Raw genomic sequence first — 25,120 nt, 5'->3', positions numbered from 1 at the left:
TAAAGTAAAAGAAAGTTTATTCGCTATCTTTCTCGCTCTCACAAAGTTATTACCGTTGCAAGTTAAGAAAATCAACTTAAATAATAAAAGGCCAATATGCACGCCATGTCATCGAAAAATGACCAATGAAAAAGAGTTATTCGGCCACGTCATATAAGCTTTAGGTGAAAAAATGAGCAGCTTTCAGAAAAAAAAATCAATATGGACCCATGTGAGAACCCTAATACGCGATGCATCGGTGCTTTCACTTGGTCTTCAACACCTCTCGGTTGCTCTGTAAATGCGAGCTCCTTCATTTACTACACTTTCGTCCTTGAAAGAGTTAACCAACCACACAAGCATTTTAAGATACACATATCTTCCAAGTTTCAAATTCAGCAAAGATGGAAACAAAAGGGTAAGTTACAGCAGGTATAAAACAAACCATTAATGGACATCGTATGAGGCACAAGTTTCCTCGTACTCTCTATCAAATTAACGAACCGATAGATCGAAAACGCGGTTTAAGTTAGTCAATCAATTTTCACCTAATGTTAGGTCTTCTTTGCAGAAACCCTTGTTATTCACGTGATATTGTGTTTGGTTCAACTTTTAGATTCCAAGTGATAGAAACCATCAGACTATATATCTTTAAACCGAATGCATGTTTACTCCACAAAAAAAAAAGGGGGGGGATTAGATTTTATGAACTATACATTATCCTTCAGCATCAAACTTTTGTACCAGGCTATGCTCAAGACTTTGAAGATTTTTGATGACAACTCACACTAGGTGTCATCACTCTTATGGAGACATTGTTACCTAATACCTACATAAGTATATGATAATTAAGTTTTGTAAAAAAACAACCCTCTCTCTATCCTTTGAAACCAAAAGAACCCGGTAGCATATGATTAATTAGGGAGTTGATGATTAGAGAGATATATTATAGCTATAGGAGCCCAATCTCTTGAACCCTAGATAGCTCAGTTACAATCGTCAAAAGGGGAATGTGCTACATCCAGTGCGTTGTGTTTTAAGTTGCATGAATTTGAGACGTGCAATCTTGTCCGTCCATAAGTTTGAGATGTTCTTGCATGTGATCAAATGAAAATGGGCCACCATTTCTGTTATGGTGGGCTCATTTTTACCTCTTTGTAGCTTCACTTTCTATCCTAGGAGGGCCCAAGACACATTATCATCAAGCTTATGCCATCTAGTCTACCCTACTCACCTGCTGGCAAACTTTTTTCCTTTCAGAAACTAGAAAGTATGGAATCAATCGGAGTCCTTATGATGTGCCCTATGTCCTCCTACCTCGAGAACGAGCTTCAGAAGCGCTTCAACCTTGTTCGCTTTTGGAATTTCCCGGTCTTTCTGGAGACTCATCGGAACTCAATCCGCGCCGTCGTTGGAAACGCTTCTACAGGCGCTGACGCTGAGCTCATCGATGGTCTCCCCAAGCTTGAGATTATCTCCAGCTTCAGCGTCGGTATCGATAAGATCGATTTGGGGAAATGCAAGGAAAAAGGGATCCGAGTCACCAACACTCCGGACGTTCTCACCGAAGACGTGGCAGATCTCGCGATTGGCCTTATACTGGCTCTCCTCCGACGCTTATGTGAGTGCGATCGCTATGTGAGGAGCCGTAAATGGGAGTATGGCGATTTTCAGCTCGCTACTAAGGTCCCTCTACTCTTCTTATTATTTGGATTGACACACTCTCGCTTGTTTGAACAATTAGAAACTATCACAGTCGCATATGTGATCTATATCTGCTCTAGTTTCACTCAACATTTTTTTTTGTTGATTCAGTTTAGCGGAAAATCAGTGGGCATCCTCGGTCTAGGTAGAATTGGGACTGCCATCGCCAAGAGAGCTGAAGCCTTTAGCTGCCCAGTCAGTTACTACTCTAGAAGAGTGAAGCCTGATTTAGGCTACAAGTATTATCCAACGGTGGTTGAGCTTGCTCAAAACTCAGACATCCTCGTCGTGGCATGCCCATTGACTGACGAAACCAGACACATTGTGAATCGGCATGTCATGGATGCATTAGGAGCAAAGGGTGTGCTGATTAACATAGGGCGTGGGCCACATGTTGATGAGCAAGAGCTAGTAAATGCTCTTACCGAAGGCCGCCTAGGTGGGGCTGCGCTGGACGTGTTTGAGCAGGAGCCACACGTGCCCGAGGAGCTCTTTCCACTTGAAAATGTGGTTTTGCTTCCCCACGTTGGGAGTAGCACTGTAGAGACAGAGAATGCCATGGCTGATCTTGTGGTGGCTAACTTGGAAGCGCACTTTGCTGGGAAATCACTTCTCACTCCGGTGGTCTGAGTTTAAAGGGCTTCTTCTATTAAACCAATGATGGAAAGTGTCAATTTCTCTTCCAAACAAGTTGCATTGTCGTATATAAGGTATGGATTTAAAAACAAAAACACTACTACTCTCTGTTTCAAGTCTTTTTGGCTGTCTTTTTGCCAAAGTATTGGAGTAGCATACAAGTGTGAGGTGTATGACCATATGTTAAAATCCCTGCCGGTTACCTAAGAAACTACTCATGGACGAGAGTAAAATGTAGCAATATCTGGGTAGATTACTGTCAGTCTGTCACTGAAGTAGGACTCTCCACTTTGACACATTAGAGAAATAAACTTTTGTTAAGGTAACCAAATTTCATTTCATCTGTTTTCTTTGTGTTTAGGATCGGTTTTCCAACTTCTCTATGGCACAGAGAAGTTGGAGCAACAACTATTTATCACAGACGGAGTTTCTACTTGGTCCATAAAGTGAGTCAGATTTGTATGACCATGCAAATATAACTCAAATTTTCTGTGCTAACAATATTATTAACTACATTCACTCTTTATGAATCTTCAAGGCGTCTTCTTTTGGCTTTTTACTCAAATCTCTTGTGACAACATCAGCGGACGTCAATTGAGTGAATAAACACCTCAAGGCAACCTCATAAGCAGCAAAAATGGCACCGTTAACAACAAAGGCCCTGGCAACTGCAGTCCCGAGGCCACGCCAGAGAACTCCATAGCCTTCCTGTGCGATGCTTTTACGAAAACAATCGGCTATGCCCTCGTAAGCCCCATGACCTCCTTGTTGAAGCCTGGTCTTGACGACATCAAGAGGATAGCAAATGACCCAACTGGACACACCGGCCAAGCCACCTGCGACCAGCATGGTCCTAAGAGTTTCTTCTCCACTCTTCCTGCAGCCGGGATGAAGCATTTCTCGTACGTACTCGTAAGTCCAGAAGTAAAACCCGTGAGCTGGAGCATCTCTGAGAACAGTTACGGTGAGGCCTTTGTATATCCCTTTGAGCCCTTCTCTCCTAAGGATGGTCTTAGCCAAACTGATGGGGCCGCTGTTGCTCTGCTGCAGCTGAAGACGAATCTTGATGAGCTCAACGGGGCTAAGCAAGAGGCTCTGCACAGCGCCAGTGCCAACCCCACCAAGAGCAACGCCTCTGTAGGAAGGAGGCTCTTCCATGGGAACAGAGGAATCAAAGGAGCGAGAGAGTATGGCATATATCTGGAATACCATAGCATTCTGTGACATGATCACAAGAAGAAGAAGAAGACGATGAGTAGATCACATGTGAATATGCCAGTGGAGTCGATGCTTTTCTTTTAATTAAAAAAAAAAAGTTATGATGAGAGGATGGATGGGATATTCATGAGATGCTGTGATAAAAAAATAAAATAAAGGTGAATCTAAGAAAGAAGAACCTGAAAGGTGACGGATGCCAAGGGGGCAGACATGCCTCTGTAGAGTGAGGAGGGACCCTCCACGGCGAGCATCCGGCGGAGAATGGTGAAGGCAGATCCGGATTTGGAGCTCTGTTGCTGACGAATTCTCAGCGTGTCCAAGGGATAGCCGGAAATAATACCGGCAACGCCTCCGAATCCACCGGCGACGAACTCCCTTCCCCAGCTGCTCGCCATAAACTCCGGCCAGAAATCCATGTCGATATCTTTCTTCTTCGATTTAGTATTCTTTTAAGAAAGAGTTTTTTTTTTTTTTTTTTTGTAGAAGATTCAATGCCTTCACCTGAAAGCTCTTGCCCCGAGGGATTTGATTGTGTACGTCTACAACTTTCCGAGTAAAAAGCGGATTGGGATTTTGTCCTTTTTTGGCGATGAGAAACGTGAAACAAAAGCTCTCATAGTTTTCGTCGAAGAAGGAAGATAAAAGATTGAGAGAGGGCACCGTCCTTTTCGTATGATCTCACCCAACCCACTCCCGCCACCTTTACATCTCTCTTCCTGCCAAAACTTGCTTGTTTCCTCTGTTTATTATTTTTCTTTATTTCACATGTTCAGTTATTTATAAAAAAAGAAAAATGAATTATACTTTGATGATAAGCTAAAACAATCATGGTTCCTATTAAACTAAATCCACCCAAATTCACACTCCACTTCTTTTATGAATTGGCGGAAGAATCAAATAAATATGTTTTATGGAGATTCAAATGAAGTGCCACGCAATCCACTATCATCACATCATTATCTTTTATTGTAAATAAATAAAAAGACAACTAAGAAGGAGAAACGTGGAGTAGACAAACATCTGTATCTCTCTCTTTTAGTTTATTTTTTTCTCATTTACGTAGGGACACAATAATAAGAAGAAAGCGAAAGTAGTCGAATAGGCTAGAAGTTCTTTTTAAAAACTTTTAGACTAGAAACTACAAACAAGCAGAGCTAAGCACAAGTGTCCTGGGAACTTCTCATCTTCCTTCTGGCCAGATCAATCCAACGTACTATACCTGATCTATCTTTCCATTGAAATTTTGTATAATGATTAGCGAAACATTGATTCTGCGTGTGTATTCTGAAATGCGGACATAGTTTGGATTCTGGAACAAGACACGAAGATTCTGATTTATACAATGCATTTTGAGATTTGGCTATATAAAGGAGTGGATGTAAAGTATGCAGAACTCAAATTCAGAACAAGAAATAACACTTGAATTAACACCCATGGTAATCTTTCTTTTTACTAGCTTTGGCTCTTTGCTTCGCCTTTCTTCCCTAATTAGTGGATACGACCAAATTACTCAAAGCATTGATCCATCCCTAAATCTAAACAGGCCACCTACCTTTGCGTTGACGACCTGCTTCTGTTAGGTAGGGGTTAGGGCGATCAAATGACATTAGCCATTTTATGGGCCCAATCCCAATTGCGATCCAAAATGTTTGTTTCTTTTGGTTCAATAAAAGAGATCACATGTTATTATAACTATAATCAAATGTGTCCAAGAATCGTTGGTTTTTAGTAACACGAACTCCTCCTCTCTAAAGTAATTCAACTAAATAATCAAAAACTTGGAAGGGGGTTCTAATTTTTTTTTCAGAGTCTGCTGATGGAGAGAAGGGATGAAAACTAAGTTCTAATTCAGAGTCTAACTTATGAGGGAGGAAAATGATCTCATGCTTGCGAGTGTGGCAAGCACAAGGGCTTATTGAAGAGAAGCGGAGGCTGTCTTGTTATGAGCTGTTGGAGCAATTCTGCGTCTGTGTTGCATCCAATGTATCTCTCTTACAGAATTCCAGGTACAGTAAATCAAAAACACCTTCTTTTGCCTTTTTACATTGGGATTGATCGATCATCCATGTAAACAAAAAAAGAGTATTGGTGGGACAGTAAATGCCCTGATGAGTGTCGCGAGGCCATCTCGTCCCTTGTGTATGCGGCCGCTAGAGTCTCTGAAGTGCCTGAGCTTTGCAATCTCAGGTCCTTGTTTGCTGAGAGATACGGGAAGAGTCTGTGAGATCCTGAGGTATATATATACATTCTCTATACTCTCAATAGAAAAACAAGAGAACCAGTCACCACCTAGTTTGTTACAATCATCGATGATGCAGCTTGTAGAGAGGTTCAAAGCGGAGCCACCGTCAAAGGAAATGAAGGTAGAGCTGCTCCAGGAGATTGCAAGAGAATACTCCATCAAATGGGATGCCAAGTCTTTAGAGCAGAGGCTCTACGGACATGAGGACAGAGTCAATGGAGAAAGCAAGCGGAGAGGGGACAAGGAAGATGAGTCGTCGAACAGCGTCGTGGGTGGCAGCCCAACGTCCCAGATTTTGATGAGGTCGCGGCTCGCGTAGATGCTCTCACACGAAACTGATCTTTCTTCTTCAGTTACCATTCGTGTCTGTGTCTGTGAATGATTTCTTTGTAAACCGAGAAAGAGTGTTGATTCAAAAAAAAAGCTTAGTTTTTTTTTTTTTTATTAAAAAAAAAAGAAGATAAAAACACCCCCAGCGATCCCTAAATCTGCACGAAGAAGCCTAAAAATCGACGAATTCCAACTAGATTCTTTCTCGAGAGAGCCTAAGAACGATGGAGGATTCAGAGAATGATCATGTGATGAGCGAGATTCATCTGGGTTGCCCACCCACCACTATCGGACCCTTTATTTCCCGATTCACCTTCTCTTCTTGTCCACTACTACTCGATCCCTCCTCGATGATTGATAAAGATGGTGACCTTCTTCTTCCTAGGCGGCGAAGAACCAGTAAGGAAGCCTCTCCATCGAATCACTTGTTTGTCATCATCTATCTGTAGCATTTACTTTCCTAAGAACCAACAGGCCCATCCTCTCACGGTCACGGGTCGTCGTTTACTGTCACCATTCAGCATTCTATCACATCAACCCTCCCTGATGTTGGTCTGCAGGCAAGTTCCTGTCTCTCTGCTCTCTTCTCTCTTTGCTTTTTCTTTTCCCCTATGCTCTCTCTCTGCTTATCGCCTCCACCACTCCCTCCTCTCTTCAGGTCTGGAAATCACAACTCGTCTTATCAGATTTTGTATTGCATAACATGTCTCTACTCAATGGCCTTGTGTGCCTTGAACTCGGTGCTGGAACAGGTTTTCTTTTTCAACTCTAAATAATACATTCCTTCACCAAATGCATATCTTCTTATCAATTTTCCAGGGCTGCTCGGTATATTGCTTGCACGGGTGGCCAAGGCTGTTTTCCTTACTGGTGCACCTTCTTCACATCCTTCCTCTCAAACTCAAACTATTGCTATATATATCTCACCCACCTTCTCTTGTACAATAGACCACGGAGACCAAATTCTTGGCAACTGTCTTCGGAACGTGGAATTGAATTCTTCCCTCTTTCACCCTCAAGCTATTGTTAATGTTCGTGACCTCAACTGGATGAGCGAATGGCCTCTTCAAGTTACCCATGCTGATCCTAAACCGTAATGAATCATCTTCATCTCCTCTTTACTTGTGATCCCTTCACATTATAAGCTGCGCCTGTGTTCGTTCGTTCAGGTTTTGTTGGAGCTTCCAGGACTTTGAACTAGTCAAAAGTGCTAGCTTCATTTTTGCAGCAGATGTGATCTACAGCGATGATCTAACCATTGCCTTGTTCAGCATGTTAAAGAGACTCATGTCCTTGGGTTGTGACAAGGTACTACTGTATATAACTTATTGGAAACTTTTAAAAGCAACCAACCACATTTACATTTATAAATATGTTAATTGGCAGGTACTATATCTGGGTTTGGAGAAAAGATACAACTTCAGCCTAGACGATCTCAACGTTGTTGCCAATGGCTACGCATGCTTCAGAAGATACATCAAAGAAGACGCCCTTTGTAAGATATACTGGCTACCTGTATGCTTCAATGTTTGTTAATGAATTTTAGAGATGATTCAATTAAGTGGGTATGGAACAGGCGATCTTTCCGACAAGAAGAGTTTTTTTGTGGGCAACCGCATCGACCTCAAACAGATCCCTCAGTACACCCAGGGCTACGATAGAGGAGAAGATGTCGAGCTTTGGGAAATCAGATATGTACGTTAACACTCTAATGAAGGAAGGATCCATTTCATTCGCTTGTAACAACAACAGTTCAGAAAGAGGTAGCAAAATGGCATTACATTTAGTTAACATCTATAAAGTATAAAGAAGAAAACCACTATACTAGGAACATTAAAAAGATACTTGCTAGAAATCGTCATCGAAAGGAAGAACTAAATACAGAGAATTTTAGGCACTCCCTTGAGTGGGATTCTCTGACGTCAGCTGCCTCACCCTAAGCTTTGTCAGTGTTCATCTTAGTAGTTTCCTCCGCTTGTTCTTATGAGATGGGAAGTACAACTTCTTCATCTTCCAAAACCTGCAACTAGGGGAAGAGTAAAATATAAACATAAATTAAAGGATGTACAAGTTGGGTAAGGGAACGCACTCAGTCCTTTAAGTAATTTCACCTAATGAACAATTGCATTGGATGATCATAAGAGCTGTAATTTGGCTTACAGTTGCCGATTCAACTGATATATATAAGCTTACAGTTTAAGCTTTTCTGGAACAGACCAACCTACAAAAAAAAAAGAAGCAATCAACCGTAAGAAACAAGAGCGATGCAGTCTTGGCGGCTGGAGAATGGTTGGCGGTTCAAACTAGAATCGAGCGATTAAAAAAAACCCACCCAAGAAAAGAGAAGTTAGGTTAATGGGCCTTTTAAACTAATTTATGGGTTGGATTATGGGCCTTAAAAGCAAATGAATGGGTTAGAATAGGTGAGGTTGAAAGGGTGGGTGGGTCAATCCGGAAGCCCTAAACGGCGGGAAAATCACAAAAGAGCAGCATTTCAGGAGATTTTCGAAAGAAAGAAAGATGGCAGTCTACAGGCATCAATGTCGAGTTTCCATTCGAGGCCTACCCTTGTCAGATCATTTACATGGACAAAGTTATCGAGGCTCTCCAAAAACGTACTTGAGTTGCGCTCTCCTTTGAATCGCACTTTTGTTTGATTTATCTATTCTCGCCTTGTGATTGTTTATTCTGCTGCAGAAATGTAACGCGCTTCTGGAGAGTCCAACTGGAACTGGGAAAACTCTTGGGAAAACTCTTTGTCTTCTGTGTGCCACCTTAGCCTGGAGAAAGAGCCTGGGCAGTTTCTCCACCCGTAAGGAGGGGGGCAAGGAGGAGGTTTTCCTACCATAGTTTATGCGTCTCGTCAGCTCCGTCAAGTTATTAAAGAACTTAAAAGATGTAGCTATAGGTCTCCCCTTTGCCAATTTATATTTCTTTTATATAATCAATCATCTCGTGTTCTAATTTCTTTTTCAATAAGGCCTAAGATGCGGATCACGCGAGCAGTTATGCGTTAATGAGACTCCGAGGAAAGGCACTCCCTAATGCTTGTCACTACCTTTGGCGCTTTGAAGAATATCCCTGATATTGTTGACGTTGAGGTTTTGGTCAATATTGGAAAAGATTCTGGACCGTAAGTGCCTGCCTCTGTTTTGCTTCTTCAACATATATATATTTGTTTCTCCTTCCTTGTCTTATGTTTCTGGTTTCTTCCACAATATGTATGTATGTATTCTGCAGGTGCCCATATTATCTCACAAGAGAGGTTCACAAGGAATATTTGCACCTTACAACTACTTGATCAGCAATGCGTATCGAAAGTATTTGAAGGTCAACTGGAATAGTAGCATCCTGATTTTTTTATGAAGCTCACAATCTTGTAAGCCAAATACATTCTTCTGTGTTCACCTTCAACTCTCGTTTCTTTTTCTACTCTCTCTATTTTCTTCCAATTTCTTAAACACTCAGTTATCTGTAAAATATGCGCAGGAAAGTTTATGCGCAGACTCAGGCTTCATTTGACCTTGCTTTTATCGGCTTGCATTTCTGAGGCACAAGAATGTGTACGACTTGCGTCAGCAAGAAATGACGAGTCCGCGAACCCTGAGAATTTTGCTATACTTAGAGGTTAAACGTGGGGCTTTGACTGTGAGTACAATTATAATGGAATGAGATTGACATGTTTGTCCTCATCTATGCGTTGTTTTCTCTTGCAGGACTTCTTCTAAAGCTGCAGGAACTGATTTCTCAAGTTCCAATTCCGGAAAAGGATGAGGGTTTACCAAGCCTGGGCCGTACATATATGAAATGCTTAAAAGCCTTAAAATCACTCACGAAACTGCTCCTCAACTTATTGGTACAATCGAGGAGGCTGCAGTGCTCCTGGATGAGGAGAAACAACGAACAGCGACCAGTGCTGGAAGCAAATTAGGAATCATTGTTGACATGCTTAAACTGATATTTAGGGAAAATGGAAGTAACCATGCAGATGATTATCGTGTAAGTGTTTTAGCAAACTTCTTTATATTCCATTTTGGATTTTATAAGCGTTCTCTTGCATTGTTTCTTTTACAGAAACTCCCCCACATTTACTTTCATTCTTTGTTAGGTTCATGTACAGGAGCTTGAGCAGAATTCTACTGATGTCATAAAAGGTTTTAGTAAATTGAAAGAATAAATAACCATTTTGTTATCTGCTTTCCCAGTTTCCCTATGGAGACTGTGTATTTTTTTTTACAAATCAATCAGATAATCAACACTTCGTACCAAAAATATATTGTGTAGGCAAGGTATCAAGAACGCTTAGCTGGTGGTGTTTCAATCCTGGGGTTACCATGCAGGACATAGCAAAAAAAGGTGTTGGGTCTATCATTTTAACATCGGGAACCTTGTCTCCCATGGATTCATTGGCTCAAGAACTAGAATTGTGAGTATACCTCGCTCTCACTATTCTTCTCTATCTGCTTTTTCTCCCAGCTTTTAGTGAATACATATTTTTCTGAAAAAGTGCAGAGAGTTTCCTGTTCGATTGGAAAATCCCCATGTTATATCCTCAAATCAGCTATGGGCTGGAGTTGTAAGTACTGGTCCATCGGGGTGTGTTCTTAATTATTGCTACAGCAATCGTGATGTACCGGAGTACAAACAGGAACTTGGGAATGTTTTATTGGGCAGTGGTTTGTTCATTTTGAGTGTATCATTCTAGATATCTGATGTGTGAGCCATGATCTAGAATCTGGGGAGCTCGTCTGATTACTGTATGCTATAGTTATCAATCGATTATTACATGTTTTTGCTCGGCAGTGGACTTTTCACGAGTCGTGCCGGATGGACTGCTTGTATTTTTTCCTTCCTATAACCTTATGGACCGCTGCATTGCATTTTGGAAAGATGGGGTATGGCCGCTGTAAATTTTTCTCTTTTTAGTATTACTCTTTAACTTGAAACCTACTGGTTCTTCATCATTCAGAGTGACAGCAGCTCGATGACAACATGGGAAAGAATCTGCGAACTGAAGAAACTTGTCATTGAACCTAAAGATTCGTACCTCTTTCCTGCAGCAATGCAGGTGAGCAATAGATGCTTCCGATCTACCTTCTTCTATTTCTAAAAAGTAGAGTATGAACTTAATATAGCCTTGTATTTTTCATGGTAGGATTTTTCAGAAAAAGTGCAAGACAAATCAAAATTTCCGGTGCGGTATTTTTTTGCCGTTTGTCGTGGAAAAGTATGTTTTCTTCAACCTGTATGAAAATGTGCTTCTCTTTCATGAATGATTTCCTGAGTATACATATTGTCTTTATCCCGTTTAGCGTTTTTTCAGTAGTGCTGGTCTCTGTTGTGTCTTCAGGTCAGTGAAGGACTGGATTCGCTGACAGCACTGGCAGAGCTGTTGTCATTACTGGGTTACCTTATGCCAGGGTGACTGATCCAAATGTTTGCTCACTGTTTTGTTTAGGAAATAGATTTAGGCTCATTAGCTAAATTGGTATCAAAACCCAGCAAACGGCTTATCAGAGCTTCTTTCTCATAATTTTAGTCTTCACTTTTATTCAGACTGGCACTGAGAGGTCATTTAGTTGGAAGATCCTGCTGTACAGCTTTTAATTTTTTTGCTGCTACTTGCTCTGGCGTTAATAACCCACTTGTAAGACAGGTTAAACTGAAACGAGAGTTTCTGGATGAACAATCAGGACTTGCAAATGTCAAGGTAAGTTCAACATTTACTCAGTTTTCGACTCATCGAGGTAATGATGTCTCTTACGTTTTCTTTTTTTTTTTAGTTTCGAAGATCAACTCGTCTATCTGGAAGCATGTGGTGTCAAGAAGCTGCACGGGCTGTGAATCAGAAAATTGGACGTGTAATCCGCCATCGCCATGATTATGGAGCTATCATTTTCTGTGATGAGAGGTTTTGCTCATGGTCTCTTTTTCTGTCTTCCTGCGAGAGAGTGTTCATGGCATAGCTTTCGGTTGATAGTATTCTTCAGATAGACTAGAAACAGTGCTAAAGACATGGTTCTATTCCGGTTTTGTGCTGATTATTTTGTACATTGGCTGTTGTTGACAGATTTGAACAACGGTCCCAGCAGTCCAAGATATCCGTTTGGATACGACCGCATGTCAAGGTATATGTTTCTGCTCCGTCTATCTTCTGTGTTTCATGGAGTGTAAGTTTTCTGGTTACACCGGTTTTGCAGTGCTACTCCTCTAGATATGGAGATGTCATTTCTGACCTTGCTCGGTTTTTCCAGACTGAAAGATCAAATATTCCTCCTGCAAGGATTGTGACAGAACAAGAACACAATATAGGTATTGCATCTTGCAGCCAAACGGTTACTTTCATTGGGCATTTTTTTTCTAATATCTTAGACTGTCCTATGGGGTTGTGTTTAATTATCGGGGAATGATACAAATACTTATCTTGTCTCTACAAGAGCACCGTGATATATAGTTTCCTATTTTCAAGTATGTGTTTGATATCGAATGTTAGCCACATCTTTTCCGTTACAGTTTCAGCATTATTACAAAATGAGTCAACCAAGGATGCTCCTTCCAATCTGTGATTCATTTATTTCATTTTCCTTCTGCACATGGTTAAAAGGGGAATAGAAACTAACTTCAACACTCTTTGCAGGTAATAATAGCTATGTGAAGGACGTTGGGCTTGTACGAAATGAGTCTGATGGAAATTTTGTTAAATGGAAAGGCCTGACCATCCTAAAACGTAAGGGCAAGATGCCTCGCATTGTAAAGGGTGACGTTATGCAGGCTTGTTCTTCAAGGAAGACTAGATGAGTGGATCTAAGTGACGAGGATACTCAGGTAGAGAAGAGATGTGAAGTAGTTGATCTAGATTGCGACAACTGTGAGAAGGAGATTTGTGAAACAGAAACGTTTACATCGAGCGACGCGATTGGGCTAATAAAAAAGCGAAAGGTTCCAGAGAGTCAGGGAAGTGCGTCACTGTCGAAAGAAGAATGGGATGATAACAACCAAGCGAGCAAGTGCATCTGCATTTTTTAGTCAAGTGAGGACCCACCACATTCATCTTTTTTATGTTTAGTCTGAGGATAATTTGGAACCGGTGATCTTTACTCTAGGTCAAAGAAAAGCTCAATGGAGAAGAATGTAACAAGTTCGTTGGATACATGCATGGATTGATGAAGAAAGAGCTTAAATTTGCAAACGTGATGCAGTCCATTGTGCAACTGTTGTCTGGGACAGAGAGAGATCATCTTCTCATGGGGTAATTAAACTTTAACAATTAACTAATAATAATGTCTTGTGTGTGTGTGTTACTGCTTCATCTAATATGTATCTCTCTCTGTCTTGTTTTAAAAACAGATTCAAGGACTTTGTGCCGGTAAAACATCGTCCTGCGTATGAGCAGTGCATCAAAATGAGAAAGAGAGAAGCGTTTTGATCATTCAATCTTTGCTAAAACTGTAAACTCTGAGAAGAACAAAAGTAATTATTATTTTGTTTTGTTCAGTTGATGGAACGTTTTGAATTACAACAAAGAAAAAAAAGGCATGAGTTAGTTGCGAAAGGCGTCGCTGGAGGCCATCCTCTTCCTAAGCCTCTCCCTGGCGGCGCGAGTACTGAGCGACCTGACGAGGCCTTTCCTGGTGATACTCTTCTCCTTGTCACGGAGAGAGATGATGAGATCTACGAATGCGCTGAGTATGAACTTGTGTGATTTCTTGTTGTTGAGATCGAGATAGCAGAAGAGAAGCTCTTCCATCAAGTCCCAGTCCACCTCGCTCCCTCCTAACTTGGACTCCATCATCTCCACCATCGACCTCTTGAAATCCTCCTGAGGCTCTTCAGTGTACCTCAGCACCGCGATGCACTTCTCAGGCAGCACCAAGCTGGATGATTTGGACCTCGACGAGGAAGGTCCCTCCTCCGATGTGGTATACATGCTGGCCCTACCCTCCGATGATCCAGGCGGTGGAGATAGTCTCTCTGTCCTAGGCAGTTTGGGGGAGTCGTAGACGGCCGGTCCCCATGTCCTCTCGAATCTGTGACTATAGTCATCAGTGTCGTCTTCATCTGAGGAGGAGGACTGTTGTTCCCTTTTCCCCTTGCTTTTGGCATCCTCCTCCCCCTCCTCATCTCTGATGCAGAGGGATTTGAAGTTTTCCTCAAGGAAACGGTCTATGTCGGACAAGGTGGCGGCGTGACCGGGATCCTGGTAAACGTGGTCGTCGTTGAATCTAGTCTTGCTGGGGCGTCGTCTGTGTTTGAAGGAGAAGGAGAGCTTCTTGGGATGCTTACAGCCAGCAAGCACCCACTTCTTCGATGATGAGAATGAGTTCGACACTTGCAGCTTCCCTGTCTCTTTTTTTATCTTTGACAGGTAACCATGCAACGATTTCTGCAATGGGTTTGGCATATTCTTTTCCTCTGTACAAAAAACAAAAACAAATGATGATGATGATGACTAATCGATGATAAAAGCTTATATTCGCTAAGAGATTTCTTACCACTTCTAGAGATTTGAACAAAAAGATGACCTCCCCAGATATAAGATTAGGGGACTGCTCTCTAATCTGAAACTGTTCAACGCTGCTTTACGTTGAAGGTAATGTCATTAATGGGAAGTTATTCTTCTTGGATTTGTTGTTATTGTGCATGTTCCCATAAGTTTCCAGATACTGCATTCAAGTCATAGTTGAATAGTACTTACTTTCTGTTGCAATTGAAACTAATAAAAGGTAACCTTGGCAAAAAAAAAAAGAACAGCTGTTGTTGATTTGCGTAGCCCAACCCATCTTCTTAGGCCCAAGACGCATAAGCCCAATCGGAGCTTGTTTGCAAAGGTGCGTGTATTTGCCCCACATCCGTTGCAAGAACTTTGAACCTCAATAAACTTCCATTATTCGCATGCTTTCGTGAAAAGCATCTTTGCGTGGCAAAGACGCAGTTAACGAAGTACTAACTGTTGCGCGTCTATTTCTGGTTGAAAACTATTTCCAAACCCCCTCATGGGCCTGGGCTTGACCCATAAAAACATAGTTTTACAATATATAAATGGTTTCAAATTATAAAATAGTAACAATATTTCTAAACAGATAACTATTACATTTAAACAGGTTAAAAAAAAAAAATATTACATTTAAACATATTTTGCAAATTAATAAAATACATCAAATAAATCATAATATCTATTAAATAAGATTATGCTAATATTTTATTTTTGAATAATGATCGCCAGCAATAACAATATAAATTCTACAAAAATCGATTCGGTCTATCTACTGCAAAAAACTGTAAGAGCAATTTCATCATAATATTTATGAGTATCTGAATAGTTAAGAAAAAAACTTATGAAAAAGAATAAGATTGTATCTCATTTGAAATATTAAGAAACCTCTTTAGAAACGCTATTTCTACGTGTTGGCTTAAAATGATCAAACATATCTAAATAATTAAAAGTTTAATTATCTAATGATGTGATATAAAAATATTTTTGTTCTGAAGGTGAAAAACTCATGAATGAGATCGCACTTAGACTCAAAGTTAGAAATGGCAAGGGATAGAAAAAGAATGCGCACAAAAGTTTGAGATGGTATTAAATGTCCCAATCTGCTTAGATTTCAACTTCAAATTGGTATATGAAATAATACGAGAAGTTTGAAATCCCGCACAAATTTTCTCGACCCCCCAACACAAAACTAACTCGAAATACCCGTTGTATTTGTACTAATAAAAGGAGTGGGGTAGTAAGAGCAGTATCGCTCGCTTCTCACGCATCAAATCATAGTGACTTGGTAATTAACATCCACCAAACTGAAAAAGAATAAAGAGCTTTCTGCAAAAAGACCCTCACATCAACAAATGAAACAATCAACATTTCCACATTGGTACCATGAGTGCAGCCGAGAATACCTTTTAAAGCAGGTCATGTTAGTTGAACATGGATCTCTAGAGGTTATCTCTCAGCCATTTCAGGGCTCCATTTGCGACCGATCTACAGCAACAACAAAAACTGTGTCATAACTGTGTGTTGAGAAGATGACAACATGTGCTTTAGATAAAACAACACAGCAAAAAGCTGGACAATTCACTATATAATTTTATAAAGAAGCGAAATCAAGGGCCCAATCTTTTCTTGTTTGATTTACCCTGCAAAATCTTTGATGTTCTTCCACAAGTCGTTTTCTTGCTCCGGTTCTTGGCTTTCCTCCCTAACTTCATCCGTTCTGTTTTGTGAGCTAATAGTTGCACTGTTTAGAGCTGCAAAAACAAAAGGCGGCATACAGTAAGTAGATCCATCAATGTGTATGTATATAAAAATAGTCTCACATCGATGCTAGCTGCATACAATAATACCCATCAATACTGACTTATGAACAATGAGTCCCTACACATTGCAGATTTTCCTGAGTTGAAAAAATTGACAGCTTACTAGTGGATTGCTGAGGCTTAGCACGAGTTCGCAGCCGGTTGCTAGACGTATCACTCAGAGAAGCAAGTTCCTCCAGTAACTCCCGCTCTCCAGCACTGTTGGTAGAATCCAGTAAACCAATAATAAAAGACAAGGCATTAGGAGACTAATAAACCTTTGTCTGGTTTAGTTGAATTAGCATCAAGACAAGTTTAGAAGGTAAAACCTTATTTGATTTGGTATAGTAACTTTGACTGTAAACAAGTGGTCACCGCGGATAGATGGTCTATTCAGTTTTGGTGCTCCTTTCTTTGCCAGGACCAGCACATCACCAGGTTGAGTACCTGGAGGTATCTGCAGTTCAGTGTCTCCTTCTACTGTTTTCACCTAAAAAGATGTCTTGGGTTAAATCATAAGATGAATGAGGATATCAACACGTCTGCAGGGTGTACTTATTGGAAGTCCATATCACCTTAACAACCGCACCCAGTATAGCATCAAGGTAAGTGATGGAAAGAGTAGATAAGAGGTTTATGCCATCCCTTTGAATTCCACGGACATCTTCAACATCAAGATATACATACAAATCTCCTGGAGGTCCACTAATGGAAGCAAACAAAAAAAAAACAGTAACGAAAATCAGAACCATGAAGATTGCCATTACAGAAAGAATGATTTTGTAAATGGTAATAGACCAGGGGTAATTTTCGCAACATACCCTCTGGGACCAGAATCACCTTCCCCGGCAACTCTAAGGATGCTACCTGCGCTAACACCTGGAGGAATTTTGACCTTGATACTTTTTTTAATACGCACACGTCCTTCTCCAGAGCATTTGCGGCAATTTTCCGAAATGATCTCACCATCTCCACCACAGTTTGGACATACAGAAACCTATGATATGATGAAAGAGAAAGGTGTTAATAAGCTCAGCTTTATGGAGGTAGGGGAACAGATGAAATTTCGACATCACACAAGGACCTGTGAAAACAAGCCGAATGGGGTTTGCTCAGTTCTCATAACTTGACCCCGGCCACCACAAGTGGAGCATATTCTCATCTTAGATCCAGGTTTAGCACCGGTGCCAGCACAAGCTTCGCATGTCTCCAGATGCGTAAGATCAAATTCTTTCTCAGATCCAAAAATAGCCTCCGAGAGTTGTAAGGTGATGTCATACCTAAGACCCAACGGAAGCAAAAAAAAAGAAAGTATTTTGATAAGTTTTGGGAGTTATAAAAGCTAATGCAGGTTACGAAGAGCTCCCAATGGAGATGCAGACGCAACCCTCCACTGCATAACGATTTTATTTAGTAGCTAACTTCAGCCTTTGAGGACCCTGGAGGGAAGAAAGAAGAATACTCACCGTAAATCATCACCTTTGGAAACCCTGGAGCGGCGAGTAGTTGTTCCAAAGTCAGCTTGGTCCATCCCGGGAAATCCGCCCATACTCGCACCAAAGAATGTCTCGAAGAGGTCAAAGGGATTTGTCTGCTTTTGGATCCAAGTCAAACGTCAAATACAAGAAGAGGGGGAAATCAGGTTTTAAATAAGTTAAGCAGAGAAAATGTTACCGTGTAAGTAGCGGAAGGTCCTCCTCCAACAGAAGTCTTGAGACCGGCTTCACCATATTGATCATAGAGTGCTCTCTTTTGATCATCTGATAACACCTGACAGTAATGTAGTTCAGTAAACAGCAGGCAGGCAAATCTTATGAAAATGAAAATGAAGTATGAAGAGAGAGAGGGCATACATACCTCATAGGCAGCACTGATTTCCTTGAACTTGTCGGTTGCGCCAGGTTCCTTGTTCACATCGGGATGATACTATAGATAGATTCGATTAGATATAGATAGGTCAGCCCAAGCTCAAGCGAATGAGGAATAAAATATAATGAGTGTACCTGACGGGCGAGGCGGCGATAGGCAGATTTAATCTCCTTGATGTTGGCAGATTTAGGCACACCCAGAGTAGCGTAGTAGTCTCCCGAAGCAGCACACACCACCACTACCGAACGCCGCCCAGAGATTCCCCTTCTTCCATAAGGTGAAGATGAAGAAGAGGAAACCGATAAGTAGCTCCTCTTGGTACCGCCTACTGAGAAACTTAAAGACGACGACGACGAAGAGAGGGACGGGGGACCATCGCCGGAGAAGTAGAGAGAAGAGGGGATGAGAGAGGGAGAGCCCAGGGCTGCTGCCATTTTTTATTTGATAGGAGCGAGGTAACACGAACGAGATTCGATTCTCAAGCCAAGGCGTGGAAGCGGAGAAGCTTAGCAACGATGGTGGTCATTTTTTTTTTATGGATTTTTCAATTCTGGATTCTCTCTCTCTTTTGCCTGCCTACGAGACGGTTTTCTTTTCTTTTTTTTTTTGTGGTGCCAACCTCGCTCACGTGGATTTTGCTTCTTTTTTTAAGAAACAATGTTTACAAAGCCCCTATAATTTTTAAGAAACAATGTTTAATTATACAAAGCCCCTATTACCGAAACACAACACATTCTTTACATATCTATCCAAGCAATTTCAAATTCAGGAAATGGAAACATGTGTCTTCTTCTTTTGATAGCACTTCTCTTTTCACATCTCTTATTGATGATGATGACATTGGTTGCCTTCTCTCCCCTGTTCCACCTTTCAAAAACATCCGGATTGAATCTTTCCGGCTTAGAGTTTCCATGTTCCACTTTCTTTATACGCAAATTTAAGCCCTAGTTCTTCACCTGCATTTCTATTTTTTGTTTAGTATCAAGATTAGGAAACATCTGCTGTTTCACATTTCCCAAACCCACCATGTTTCAAACTTCCCAATTATTATGTGACCTCATGTGCATGTTCAGCATATATACCATTAACAAAATCCAATCAATATTAAAAAAAAAAAACAGTATCTCGATGGTTCCCTCCAGATTTCTCATCTTTTCCTGGTACTGAGGAATCAGTTGCTTCAAAAGCTCTAGCTGCTGTTGGTTCGACGCTCGTGCTGGATTGCAACAGCACGTTTCAGCACTGCGTTGTCCTTGATTAGGGCTTCTACTTGTTGCTGCACTCTCCTGCGATTCATTTCAGCACTGCGTTGGAACACTAGTAGTAACACTACTGTAGCTAAAATGTTTTACCTCTTGGAACTTGTTTGCTACTTGTTCACGAGCACGTGCGCTTAACACCTTCGCTAAAGCTTCCAAGACAGTTGCTGAACAGACTTTGGCATCATCAGTACCAGTAGATAGGGTGTCACTTCCCTGACTAACAATGCAACCCAGTCAGAAATCTTGAGCTATTTTATCATCAGCAGAAACCAAAGAGTATAAGCTTTTCATAGCAGCTTTGAAATCACTCCCATGATCTTGACTTCTAGTGCTTTCACAAGAACTTGGAACAAAAAAGAACAATAACATTATTGCAAACCACCTACAAAAACTAAATCATTTTTTTTTTTTTGATCGAAGGCTTATATTTATATATAATGAAAAAGAAAAACAATGTTTACAAGCCCATACTTATATATAGCATGGCTATAGTCCCACCCTAAGTTTTAGTCCATTTGAACCCATAATAATAGAACAGAGAGTGATCCAAGCCCACCCATTAGAAGAGAAAGAGACCGGGTCAAGTTTGCGTTGAGAACCAAAGTTGCATGATGATCGAAGAGATCGCAGGAGAGTCCAATCGATAAGCAGAGATCCGATCCGTAATTTGACGAGTGATGAGAGAAATAATAGCTTCTGGTGATCGAAATTGTTGGTTGTGAAGTCTCTTATTCCTCTCCTGCCAAATCCAATAAATCGATGATTGCCAACAGAGAAGGGTAAGTCGTTTCTTGTATTTGTTTCCTTGAAGAGATTGCATTTGAATCATGGTCTGATCCCAATTCTGCAACGGTTGCAGGTCACATCTCCTCCCGATTTCCTCCCATATTGCAAAGCTGAAGGGGCAGTGAAAGTATAAGTGATCTCTAGTTTCAGGCTCCTGGTTGCAGAGCAGGCAAACAACATCCGTCTGGAGACCCCAGCTCCGGAGGCGGTCTCTGGTAGGGCATCGATTCAAGACGAACAGCCAAGTGAGAAAACTATGTCGAGGGATGCCTCCTGTAATCCAAACGCTTTGAGCCCAGGTTACTGTTGCTTCCTGACCCCTTAGTTTCTGATAAACCTGACTAGTGTTAAATCTTGATGTCGGCTTGTCATCAATCACCCATTCATAGCAATCTTCTGTATCAGTGAGAGCAAAAGTAGTGAAAAAGATGTGGAGTTGTACCATTTTCTCTGACCGCGCCGGGGGAATCATCCATCTCCCATCAATAAAGAGGTCTGAAACAGTGGAGTTTGCATCAATGCCCATACGAGAAGTTTGATCGGTCAGTATAAATTGCGAGAGATTCCCAAAGGGGGACCAGTTGTCCGACCAGAATCTACAGGATTCACCATTTCCCACTTTCATCTTAATCCAGGTAAAGACTTCATCTCTCAACTTGAACAGCTTGTTAGCCAACCAAGAGTTTGTTGTTGTCGCTTTCATAGTCCAGAAGTTAGATAGGGAACCTTTTAAAACCTCAGTCTTGAACCATCCAACCCATATCGATCATGCTTGAAAGAACAACAACCAAATTAGTTTTATACAGCAAGCCTTGTTCCAAGTAACTAGATCCTTCACTCCCAATCCTCCACTAGCTTTTTCCTTAGTCACCACCTCCCAAGAGACCTTTGCTGAGTGATGCACGTCTAGTCGTCCTTTCCATAAGAATAAGCCGCAGAGAGAATTTATTCTTGCCACACAGGCTTTAGGGTAGGGGTGGGCGTTCGGGTACCCGTTCGGGTTCGGATCGGGTATTTCGGATTTTCGGGTATTTCGGTATAGAGGTGTAGAACCCGTTCGGGTATTTCTGTACTTCGGGTCGGGTTCGGGTATTTTAAGTTCGGTTTCGGTTATTTCGGATCGGGTTCGGATATTTAGATTTTGAAGAAAAAAAATGAAAATTTTCATTTCTCAAATTTCTTGTATTTAAATATATAACTTTTCACTTAACTATTTTTTATTTTTAATAGATTGCATGGTTAATATATTTGGACATAACATTTTCAAACTAAAAAGACATTAATTTGGTTATTGTTTTTAAATTTTGGATGTAACTTTTTGTTAATTGCTGAAATAAGAAGTTTGACATGCATTTTAAGCGAATAGCAAATCATCTTCTACGTAATTGTATGTATATCATATGAATTTAAAGTATGTGTTGTATCAATATAAATATTTTATATAAAATGAAAGATGTGAACTATAAATATAAGGTTAATTATTATATGTTCGGTTATTTTTGGATATCCATTCGGGTTCGGATATTACCCGTTCGGGTTCGGATATCCAATCTCTCCTAATTCAATACCCGTTCGGATATTTTGCTACTTCGGTTCGGATTTCGGTTCGGGTTTTTCGGATCGGGTTCGGGTGCCACTTCGGATTTCGGGTAAAATGCCCACCCCTACTTTAGGGAGTAGGAAAGTAGAGCACCAAAAGTTGTTTACACCCGCCACCACCGTTTTTATTAAGAGTAGCCTACCAGCAAAAGAGAGGGTCTTGACACTCCATGAAGTAAACTTTGCTTTAATTTGTTGGATTAAGACCTCACAGTTTTCCGCCTTCAGATTTTTTGTGCAGAGAGGTACTCCAAGATAACGAACAAAAACTAAATCATGCCGCAAAACTCTGAGAGAGATACATATTAGCGTCTAACAAAGGTAAACCTAGATCTCAGTTGCTTCGCAAGTCCGACTAATATATATACAGAGAGAGAGAGAGAGAGACAAACAAAAATTAAGAACAAGACATACCGTCAGTTCAAGGTGAGGAAACACAGTGCGAAGCTGATCAAGCGACAGAGGACGGAGAGGGCCAGAGTGGAGATTTCGAAGGAGAATAACATCGGAACCTCTTTGACGCCGGAGGAGATGGAGTAATGATTCGATTCTAATGTCCCTGTCAAAACAAGAAGAAGAAGATACTGTACTACGGGAAGAAGGGGAGAAGGAGCCTCCAGGTTTCCTATCTGTCTACAGTAGTTTCAGGACCTCTATTAGCCGCAGGGGCTCTTTTGTACTTTTACCTTATTCACGTTAGCTATTTGCGCGTAGTTGCACCAAAACGTTTTTTTTCTTTTCTTTTTCTCACAACTTTGAACTTCATTTCTTTATTTTTTCACAGAAATCATATCAGACAACCCGAATAGGTTTAAAACCGAACTGTGGTGAAACAAGCAGCTTGCCTAGTGGCGAGCTACAAAGTAACTTTTAAGAGCATGATTAATAAAAATCTTTTAAAGTAAAATTCTTAGCGTAATATAAGATACAATCTCTTAGTTTTTAACTAAAAAAACTAAAAAAAATATATCTTTTAAGAACTAAGAGACCGTATCTTATATTGCGCTAAAAACGTCATCCTAAGAGACCTATATTAAGCTATAGCATGAATCACCCCATATGTATTATAATAAGATTTGAACAATTTAACTACATATAGACTGGTTACACCAATCATATTATTATTTGTCATAACCATTGATATTACATCTAGCTGGAATTTTGGAGAAATAGATAGAGATGTTGACCACGTAACTGCTTCAAAGGTTAGTTAGTCTAACTGGCTAGGCTCGACCAGAACGTACAATGGTTTCCCCTTCAGCCTACACTCCCCCTGCATCTCACACCCACAAACAAGTTTATATTAGATAGGTTGGATATCGTACAAGACGAAACGTTTCTAAATCAAATCATTACCTTGAATTTAGGCAAACCAACAACGCATGCACATTCCACAACTTCGGCCCCTGCTCGCTCTAAAGTACGTATAATTGGGCGCTTTAATTAAAAACTCGATTATTGTATACGTTTTATCTATTTTCCAAAGGCGTATATCTATTCATTCGAAAAAAATAAATGTAAAGAACAGAAAGATATTGAATTACCCAAGAGGTTAATAGAAGCGGAGAGTGTTCCACCAGTGGCAACTAAATCGTCGATGACCAGAGCTCGTTCGTGGGTTTTGACAGCCTCCATACTCATCTCTAGACGATCATTTCCATACTCAAGCTCGTAATCTTCGCTTATCACTCTCCCTTTTTAACGTTACCCACAAGCGATTAATACTTTTTTTTAATCCCAACAATACGTTTTAGTCATCTAAGACTTTATTAGTGTGTATATATAAGTAATCGCACCGGGTAATTTTCCTGGTTTACGTAGAGGAACGAACTTGGCACCTATGGCTAATGCGATGGGAGGTCCAAATATGAACCCTCTTGCCTCCACGCCTGCACAAATTAAAGTCCCGTTTTATTTGATTAATATGTTTATTTAATCTGCACTAAACGATGTAAAAAGTTCTATTGAATCGATGGCGGAGGTCTTATAAATATGAATCCTCTCGTTTCTATTGAATTTTTAAGAGGTTAATCACTAAGACATGAACATATTTTGGAAGTGGACTCACGAGTGAGGACAATCCAATAAAGTTATTAGTCACCAACCAACCACACTAGCTAAGTTAGTATATGTGTGAGTGTAACATCATTAATCCATGAAAGTTGTCTTTTATTTATTCAGTTTTGTCATATTGGGAGATATGGTTTCGCTTTGGATTCTATCAAAAGGAGTTTGATTCAATATTATGTCTTAGTAGAAAAAAAATACTAATAAATGTAATCTATGCGTTGAGGTTCAAGAAATGACATGGTAAAAATCAGAAATTATTGGACAATGGAACAAACTCTTCCATCTTTTTGTCTCCCAGTTTTGTTTCGTGTGAATGAACGTTTGTTTTGGCAAAAACTAAACAATAATTTAATAAGGAATGAAAAAGGTCAGGAAGGGAAAGATGAAACGAACCGGCAACGAGAGAGATGTTCATGTGCTTGTAACGATCCACGAAGATATCAACGACATGTTTGAAGGCAACTGGATCCAGCAACAGCGTCGTTATGTCTTGAAACATGATCCCTGCAATACGAACACGCTAGCTTGTAAACGAAAAAAAAAAACAAAAAGAGACGTACCAATCGATGGTGAAGCACGTGAAGAAATAAAACGAATAAATCTGGACTAGTCTTAGGGAAGTGAGGGATGACTCGAATGGCATCTGAGATGGTCTGTAGTCTTGGGTCTCCCTGCAACCCATTCTCCACCGCAAACATCTCTCTCTCTCGTGCGTGTCGAAGAAGGAGAAAATGAGAGAAGGGGCGTTGGGTGTATTTATAGCATTTATTTATCCCTCTTACCATTTCTCCCTCTCATTTTCTTCACCCACTCATCGTACGTCTCCATCCCAAGTTACTATTATTGCTCTTGTTTTCAAATTGTAAAAAGAAACAATAAAAATAAAACTCACTTGAAACAACCAATTGATAGTGATCATAATATCCACTATAACAATATATTATAATGCACTATATAATCAAATTTACCAGTTAATTTGAAAACAATGGATGTGAAAGGCGATGCACTATATAATCAAATTTACCAGTTAACTAGGATAAGACCCGCGCCTTGCGCGGGATTAAGTTATTATTTTTATTATATTTTGGAGAATGAAACAATAGTTTGGCTTCATTTGGATTACGGGTGTTCA

General features: G+C 40.4%; 7 protein-coding genes, 2 long non-coding RNA genes and 1 pseudogene across 14 annotated transcripts in view; 3 read left to right on the top strand and 7 right to left on the bottom strand.

The window, feature by feature from the left end:
- Positions 1-661, bottom strand: part of LOC103832515 — a 3,253-nt gene extending 2,592 nt beyond the window's left edge. The window contains exon 1 of the long non-coding RNA XR_004449004.1: positions 1-661. This exon is cut by the window's left edge and continues 279 nt beyond it. This is a non-coding gene — a long non-coding RNA (uncharacterized LOC103832515).
- A 283-nt stretch (positions 662-944) lies between these two features.
- LOC103832507 (glyoxylate/hydroxypyruvate reductase A HPR2) lies at positions 945-4,398 on the top strand. 2 transcript variants are annotated; one of them, XM_033274277.1, is made up of 5 exons: positions 945-1,665; positions 1,795-2,393; positions 2,681-2,765; positions 2,858-3,283; positions 3,370-4,398. In XM_033274277.1, the coding sequence occupies exons 1-2, from the start codon at positions 1,189-1,191 to the stop codon at positions 2,311-2,313; spliced, it is 996 nt and encodes a 331-aa protein (XP_033130168.1). In that variant the 5' UTR covers positions 945-1,188; the 3' UTR covers positions 2,314-2,393; positions 2,681-2,765; positions 2,858-3,283; positions 3,370-4,398. The 2 variants fall into 2 exon arrangements, with proteins under 2 accessions (XP_033130168.1, XP_009106776.2); XM_009108528.3 differs by having other exon boundaries at positions 1,795-2,594; positions 3,370-4,394.
- On the bottom strand, positions 2,627-4,017 carry LOC103832508 (mitochondrial arginine transporter BAC2). Its single transcript, XM_009108529.3, has 2 exons — positions 3,717-4,017; positions 2,627-3,537 (listed from the first exon to the last, which is right to left on the bottom strand). Exons 1-2 carry the CDS (start codon positions 3,951-3,953, stop codon positions 2,836-2,838), a joined length of 939 nt encoding a protein of 312 aa, XP_009106777.1. The 5' UTR covers positions 3,954-4,017; the 3' UTR covers positions 2,627-2,835.
- A 1,873-nt stretch (positions 4,399-6,271) lies between the features above and the next one.
- On the top strand, positions 6,272-9,078 carry LOC103832510 (methyltransferase-like protein 22). Of its 2 annotated transcripts, XR_004449003.1 has the most exons (10): positions 6,272-6,508; positions 6,584-6,669; positions 6,768-6,861; positions 6,929-6,979; positions 7,058-7,202; positions 7,279-7,417; positions 7,496-7,604; positions 7,686-7,872; positions 8,325-8,724; positions 8,807-9,078. XR_004449003.1 is itself a non-coding variant. In XM_018653172.2 (8 exons), exons 1-8 carry the CDS (start codon positions 6,334-6,336, stop codon positions 7,811-7,813), a joined length of 927 nt encoding a protein of 308 aa, XP_018508688.1. In that variant the 5' UTR covers positions 6,272-6,333; the 3' UTR covers positions 7,814-7,906. The 2 variants fall into 2 exon arrangements, 1 of the variants encoding a protein (XP_018508688.1); XM_018653172.2 differs by lacking the exons at positions 8,325-8,724; positions 8,807-9,078 and having other exon boundaries at positions 7,686-7,906.
- On the bottom strand, positions 7,822-8,315 carry LOC103832512. The gene is made up of 2 exons (XR_625987.3): positions 8,221-8,315; positions 7,822-8,135 (listed from the first exon to the last, which is right to left on the bottom strand). It is a non-coding gene; the product is annotated as an uncharacterized LOC103832512 (long non-coding RNA).
- LOC103832513 lies at positions 8,650-13,628 on the top strand (annotated as a pseudogene).
- On the bottom strand, positions 13,566-15,405 carry LOC103832514 (transcription repressor OFP14). Its single transcript, XM_009108532.3, has 2 exons — positions 14,602-15,405; positions 13,566-14,521 (listed from the first exon to the last, which is right to left on the bottom strand). Exon 2 carries the CDS (start codon positions 14,508-14,510, stop codon positions 13,650-13,652), a length of 861 nt encoding a protein of 286 aa, XP_009106780.1. The 5' UTR covers positions 14,511-14,521; positions 14,602-15,405; the 3' UTR covers positions 13,566-13,649.
- A 251-nt stretch (positions 15,406-15,656) lies between these two features.
- On the bottom strand, positions 15,657-19,227 carry LOC103832506 (chaperone protein DnaJ). Its single transcript, XM_009108525.3, has 12 exons — positions 18,406-19,227; positions 18,260-18,328; positions 18,077-18,172; positions 17,869-17,993; positions 17,487-17,682; positions 17,224-17,399; positions 16,978-17,107; positions 16,732-16,892; positions 16,527-16,621; positions 16,243-16,354; positions 16,007-16,088; positions 15,657-15,929 (listed from the first exon to the last, which is right to left on the bottom strand). The coding sequence occupies exons 1-11, from the start codon at positions 18,703-18,705 to the stop codon at positions 16,043-16,045; spliced, it is 1,506 nt and encodes a 501-aa protein (XP_009106773.1). The 5' UTR covers positions 18,706-19,227; the 3' UTR covers positions 15,657-15,929; positions 16,007-16,042.
- A 71-nt stretch (positions 19,228-19,298) lies between these two features.
- LOC103832504 (adenine phosphoribosyltransferase 2) lies at positions 19,299-25,120 on the bottom strand. 4 transcript variants are annotated; one of them, XM_033274279.1, is made up of 8 exons: positions 24,596-25,120; positions 24,382-24,492; positions 23,715-23,807; positions 23,463-23,612; positions 23,275-23,355; positions 22,333-23,191; positions 19,624-19,876; positions 19,299-19,557 (listed from the first exon to the last, which is right to left on the bottom strand). In XM_033274279.1, the coding sequence occupies exons 1-5, from the start codon at positions 24,771-24,773 to the stop codon at positions 23,282-23,284; spliced, it is 606 nt and encodes a 201-aa protein (XP_033130170.1). In that variant the 5' UTR covers positions 24,774-25,120; the 3' UTR covers positions 19,299-19,557; positions 19,624-19,876; positions 22,333-23,191; positions 23,275-23,281. The 4 variants fall into 4 exon arrangements, with proteins under 4 accessions (XP_033130170.1, XP_009106769.2, XP_018508734.2 ...); XM_009108521.3 differs by having other exon boundaries at positions 23,275-23,333; positions 24,596-25,086; XM_018653218.2 differs by having other exon boundaries at positions 19,624-19,750; positions 23,275-23,333; positions 24,596-25,086.
- LOC117126867 lies at positions 19,461-21,022 on the bottom strand. The gene is made up of 3 exons (XM_033276057.1): positions 20,133-21,022; positions 19,634-19,750; positions 19,461-19,575 (listed from the first exon to the last, which is right to left on the bottom strand). The coding sequence occupies exons 1-3, from the start codon at positions 21,020-21,022 to the stop codon at positions 19,461-19,463; spliced, it is 1,122 nt and encodes a 373-aa protein (XP_033131948.1).

This window comes from Brassica rapa, chromosome A07 (assembly GCF_000309985.2).
Source record: "Brassica rapa cultivar Chiifu-401-42 chromosome A07, CAAS_Brap_v3.01, whole genome shotgun sequence".
In the NCBI taxonomy this organism is placed as follows: Eukaryota; Viridiplantae; Streptophyta; class Magnoliopsida; order Brassicales; family Brassicaceae; genus Brassica; species Brassica rapa.
Note: the sequence above shows the minus strand (reverse complement) of the source record. Positions and strands in the feature narration are given on the sequence as shown.

Bases quoted from the DNA above. Each gene is read 5' to 3' on its own strand.
- LOC103832507 (XM_033274277.1), top strand. From the start codon at position 1,189: ATGCCATCTAGTCTACCCTACTCACCTGCTGGCAAACTTTTTTCCTTT. The intron at 1,666-1,794 runs GTCCCTCTACTC...TTGTTGATTCAG, and splicing joins ATTTTCAGCTCGCTACTAAG to TTTAGCGGAAAATCAGTGGG.
- LOC103832508 (XM_009108529.3), bottom strand. From the start codon at position 3,953: ATGGATTTCTGGCCGGAGTTTATGGCGAGCAGCTGGGGAAGGGAGTTC. The intron at 3,538-3,716 runs GTTCTTCTTTCT...ATCATGTCACAG, and splicing joins TGGCATCCGTCACCTTTCAG to AATGCTATGGTATTCCAGAT.
- LOC103832510 (XM_018653172.2), top strand. From the start codon at position 6,334: ATGGAGGATTCAGAGAATGATCATGTGATGAGCGAGATTCATCTGGGT. The intron at 6,670-6,767 runs GCAAGTTCCTGT...TCCTCTCTTCAG, and splicing joins TCCCTGATGTTGGTCTGCAG to GTCTGGAAATCACAACTCGT. The intron at 6,862-6,928 runs GTTTTCTTTTTC...TCAATTTTCCAG, and splicing joins TGAACTCGGTGCTGGAACAG to GGCTGCTCGGTATATTGCTT.
- LOC103832514 (XM_009108532.3), bottom strand. From the start codon at position 14,510: ATGCCAAACCCATTGCAGAAATCGTTGCATGGTTACCTGTCAAAGATA.
- LOC103832506 (XM_009108525.3), bottom strand. From the start codon at position 18,705: ATGGCAGCAGCCCTGGGCTCTCCCTCTCTCATCCCCTCTTCTCTCTAC. The intron at 17,683-17,868 runs GTGAGTATTCTT...GTTGGGTCTTAG, and splicing joins TCCAAAGGTGATGATTTACG to GTATGACATCACCTTACAAC. The intron at 16,893-16,977 runs GTGATATGGACT...ACATCTTTTTAG, and splicing joins TACTGGGTGCGGTTGTTAAG to GTGAAAACAGTAGAAGGAGA.
- LOC117126867 (XM_033276057.1), bottom strand. From the start codon at position 21,022: ATGAAAGCGACAACAACAAACTCTTGGTTGGCTAACAAGCTGTTCAAG. The intron at 19,751-20,132 runs GTTCTCAACGCA...TTGCATTGTTAG, and splicing joins TCGATCATCATGCAACTTTG to TCAGGGAAGTGACACCCTAT. The intron at 19,576-19,633 runs GTTCCAAGAGGT...GTTCCAACGCAG, and splicing joins CGTGAACAAGTAGCAAACAA to TGCTGAAATGAATCGCAGGA.
- LOC103832504 (XM_009108521.3), bottom strand. From the start codon at position 24,773: ATGGTAAGAGGGATAAATAAATGCTATAAATACACCCAACGCCCCTTC. The intron at 24,493-24,595 runs GTCCAGATTTAT...TTCGTATTGCAG, and splicing joins CCCTCACTTCCCTAAGACTA to GGATCATGTTTCAAGACATA. The intron at 23,192-23,274 runs GTAATGATTTGA...TGTGAGATGCAG, and splicing joins TTGGTTTGCCTAAATTCAAG to GGGGAGTGTAGGCTGAAGGG.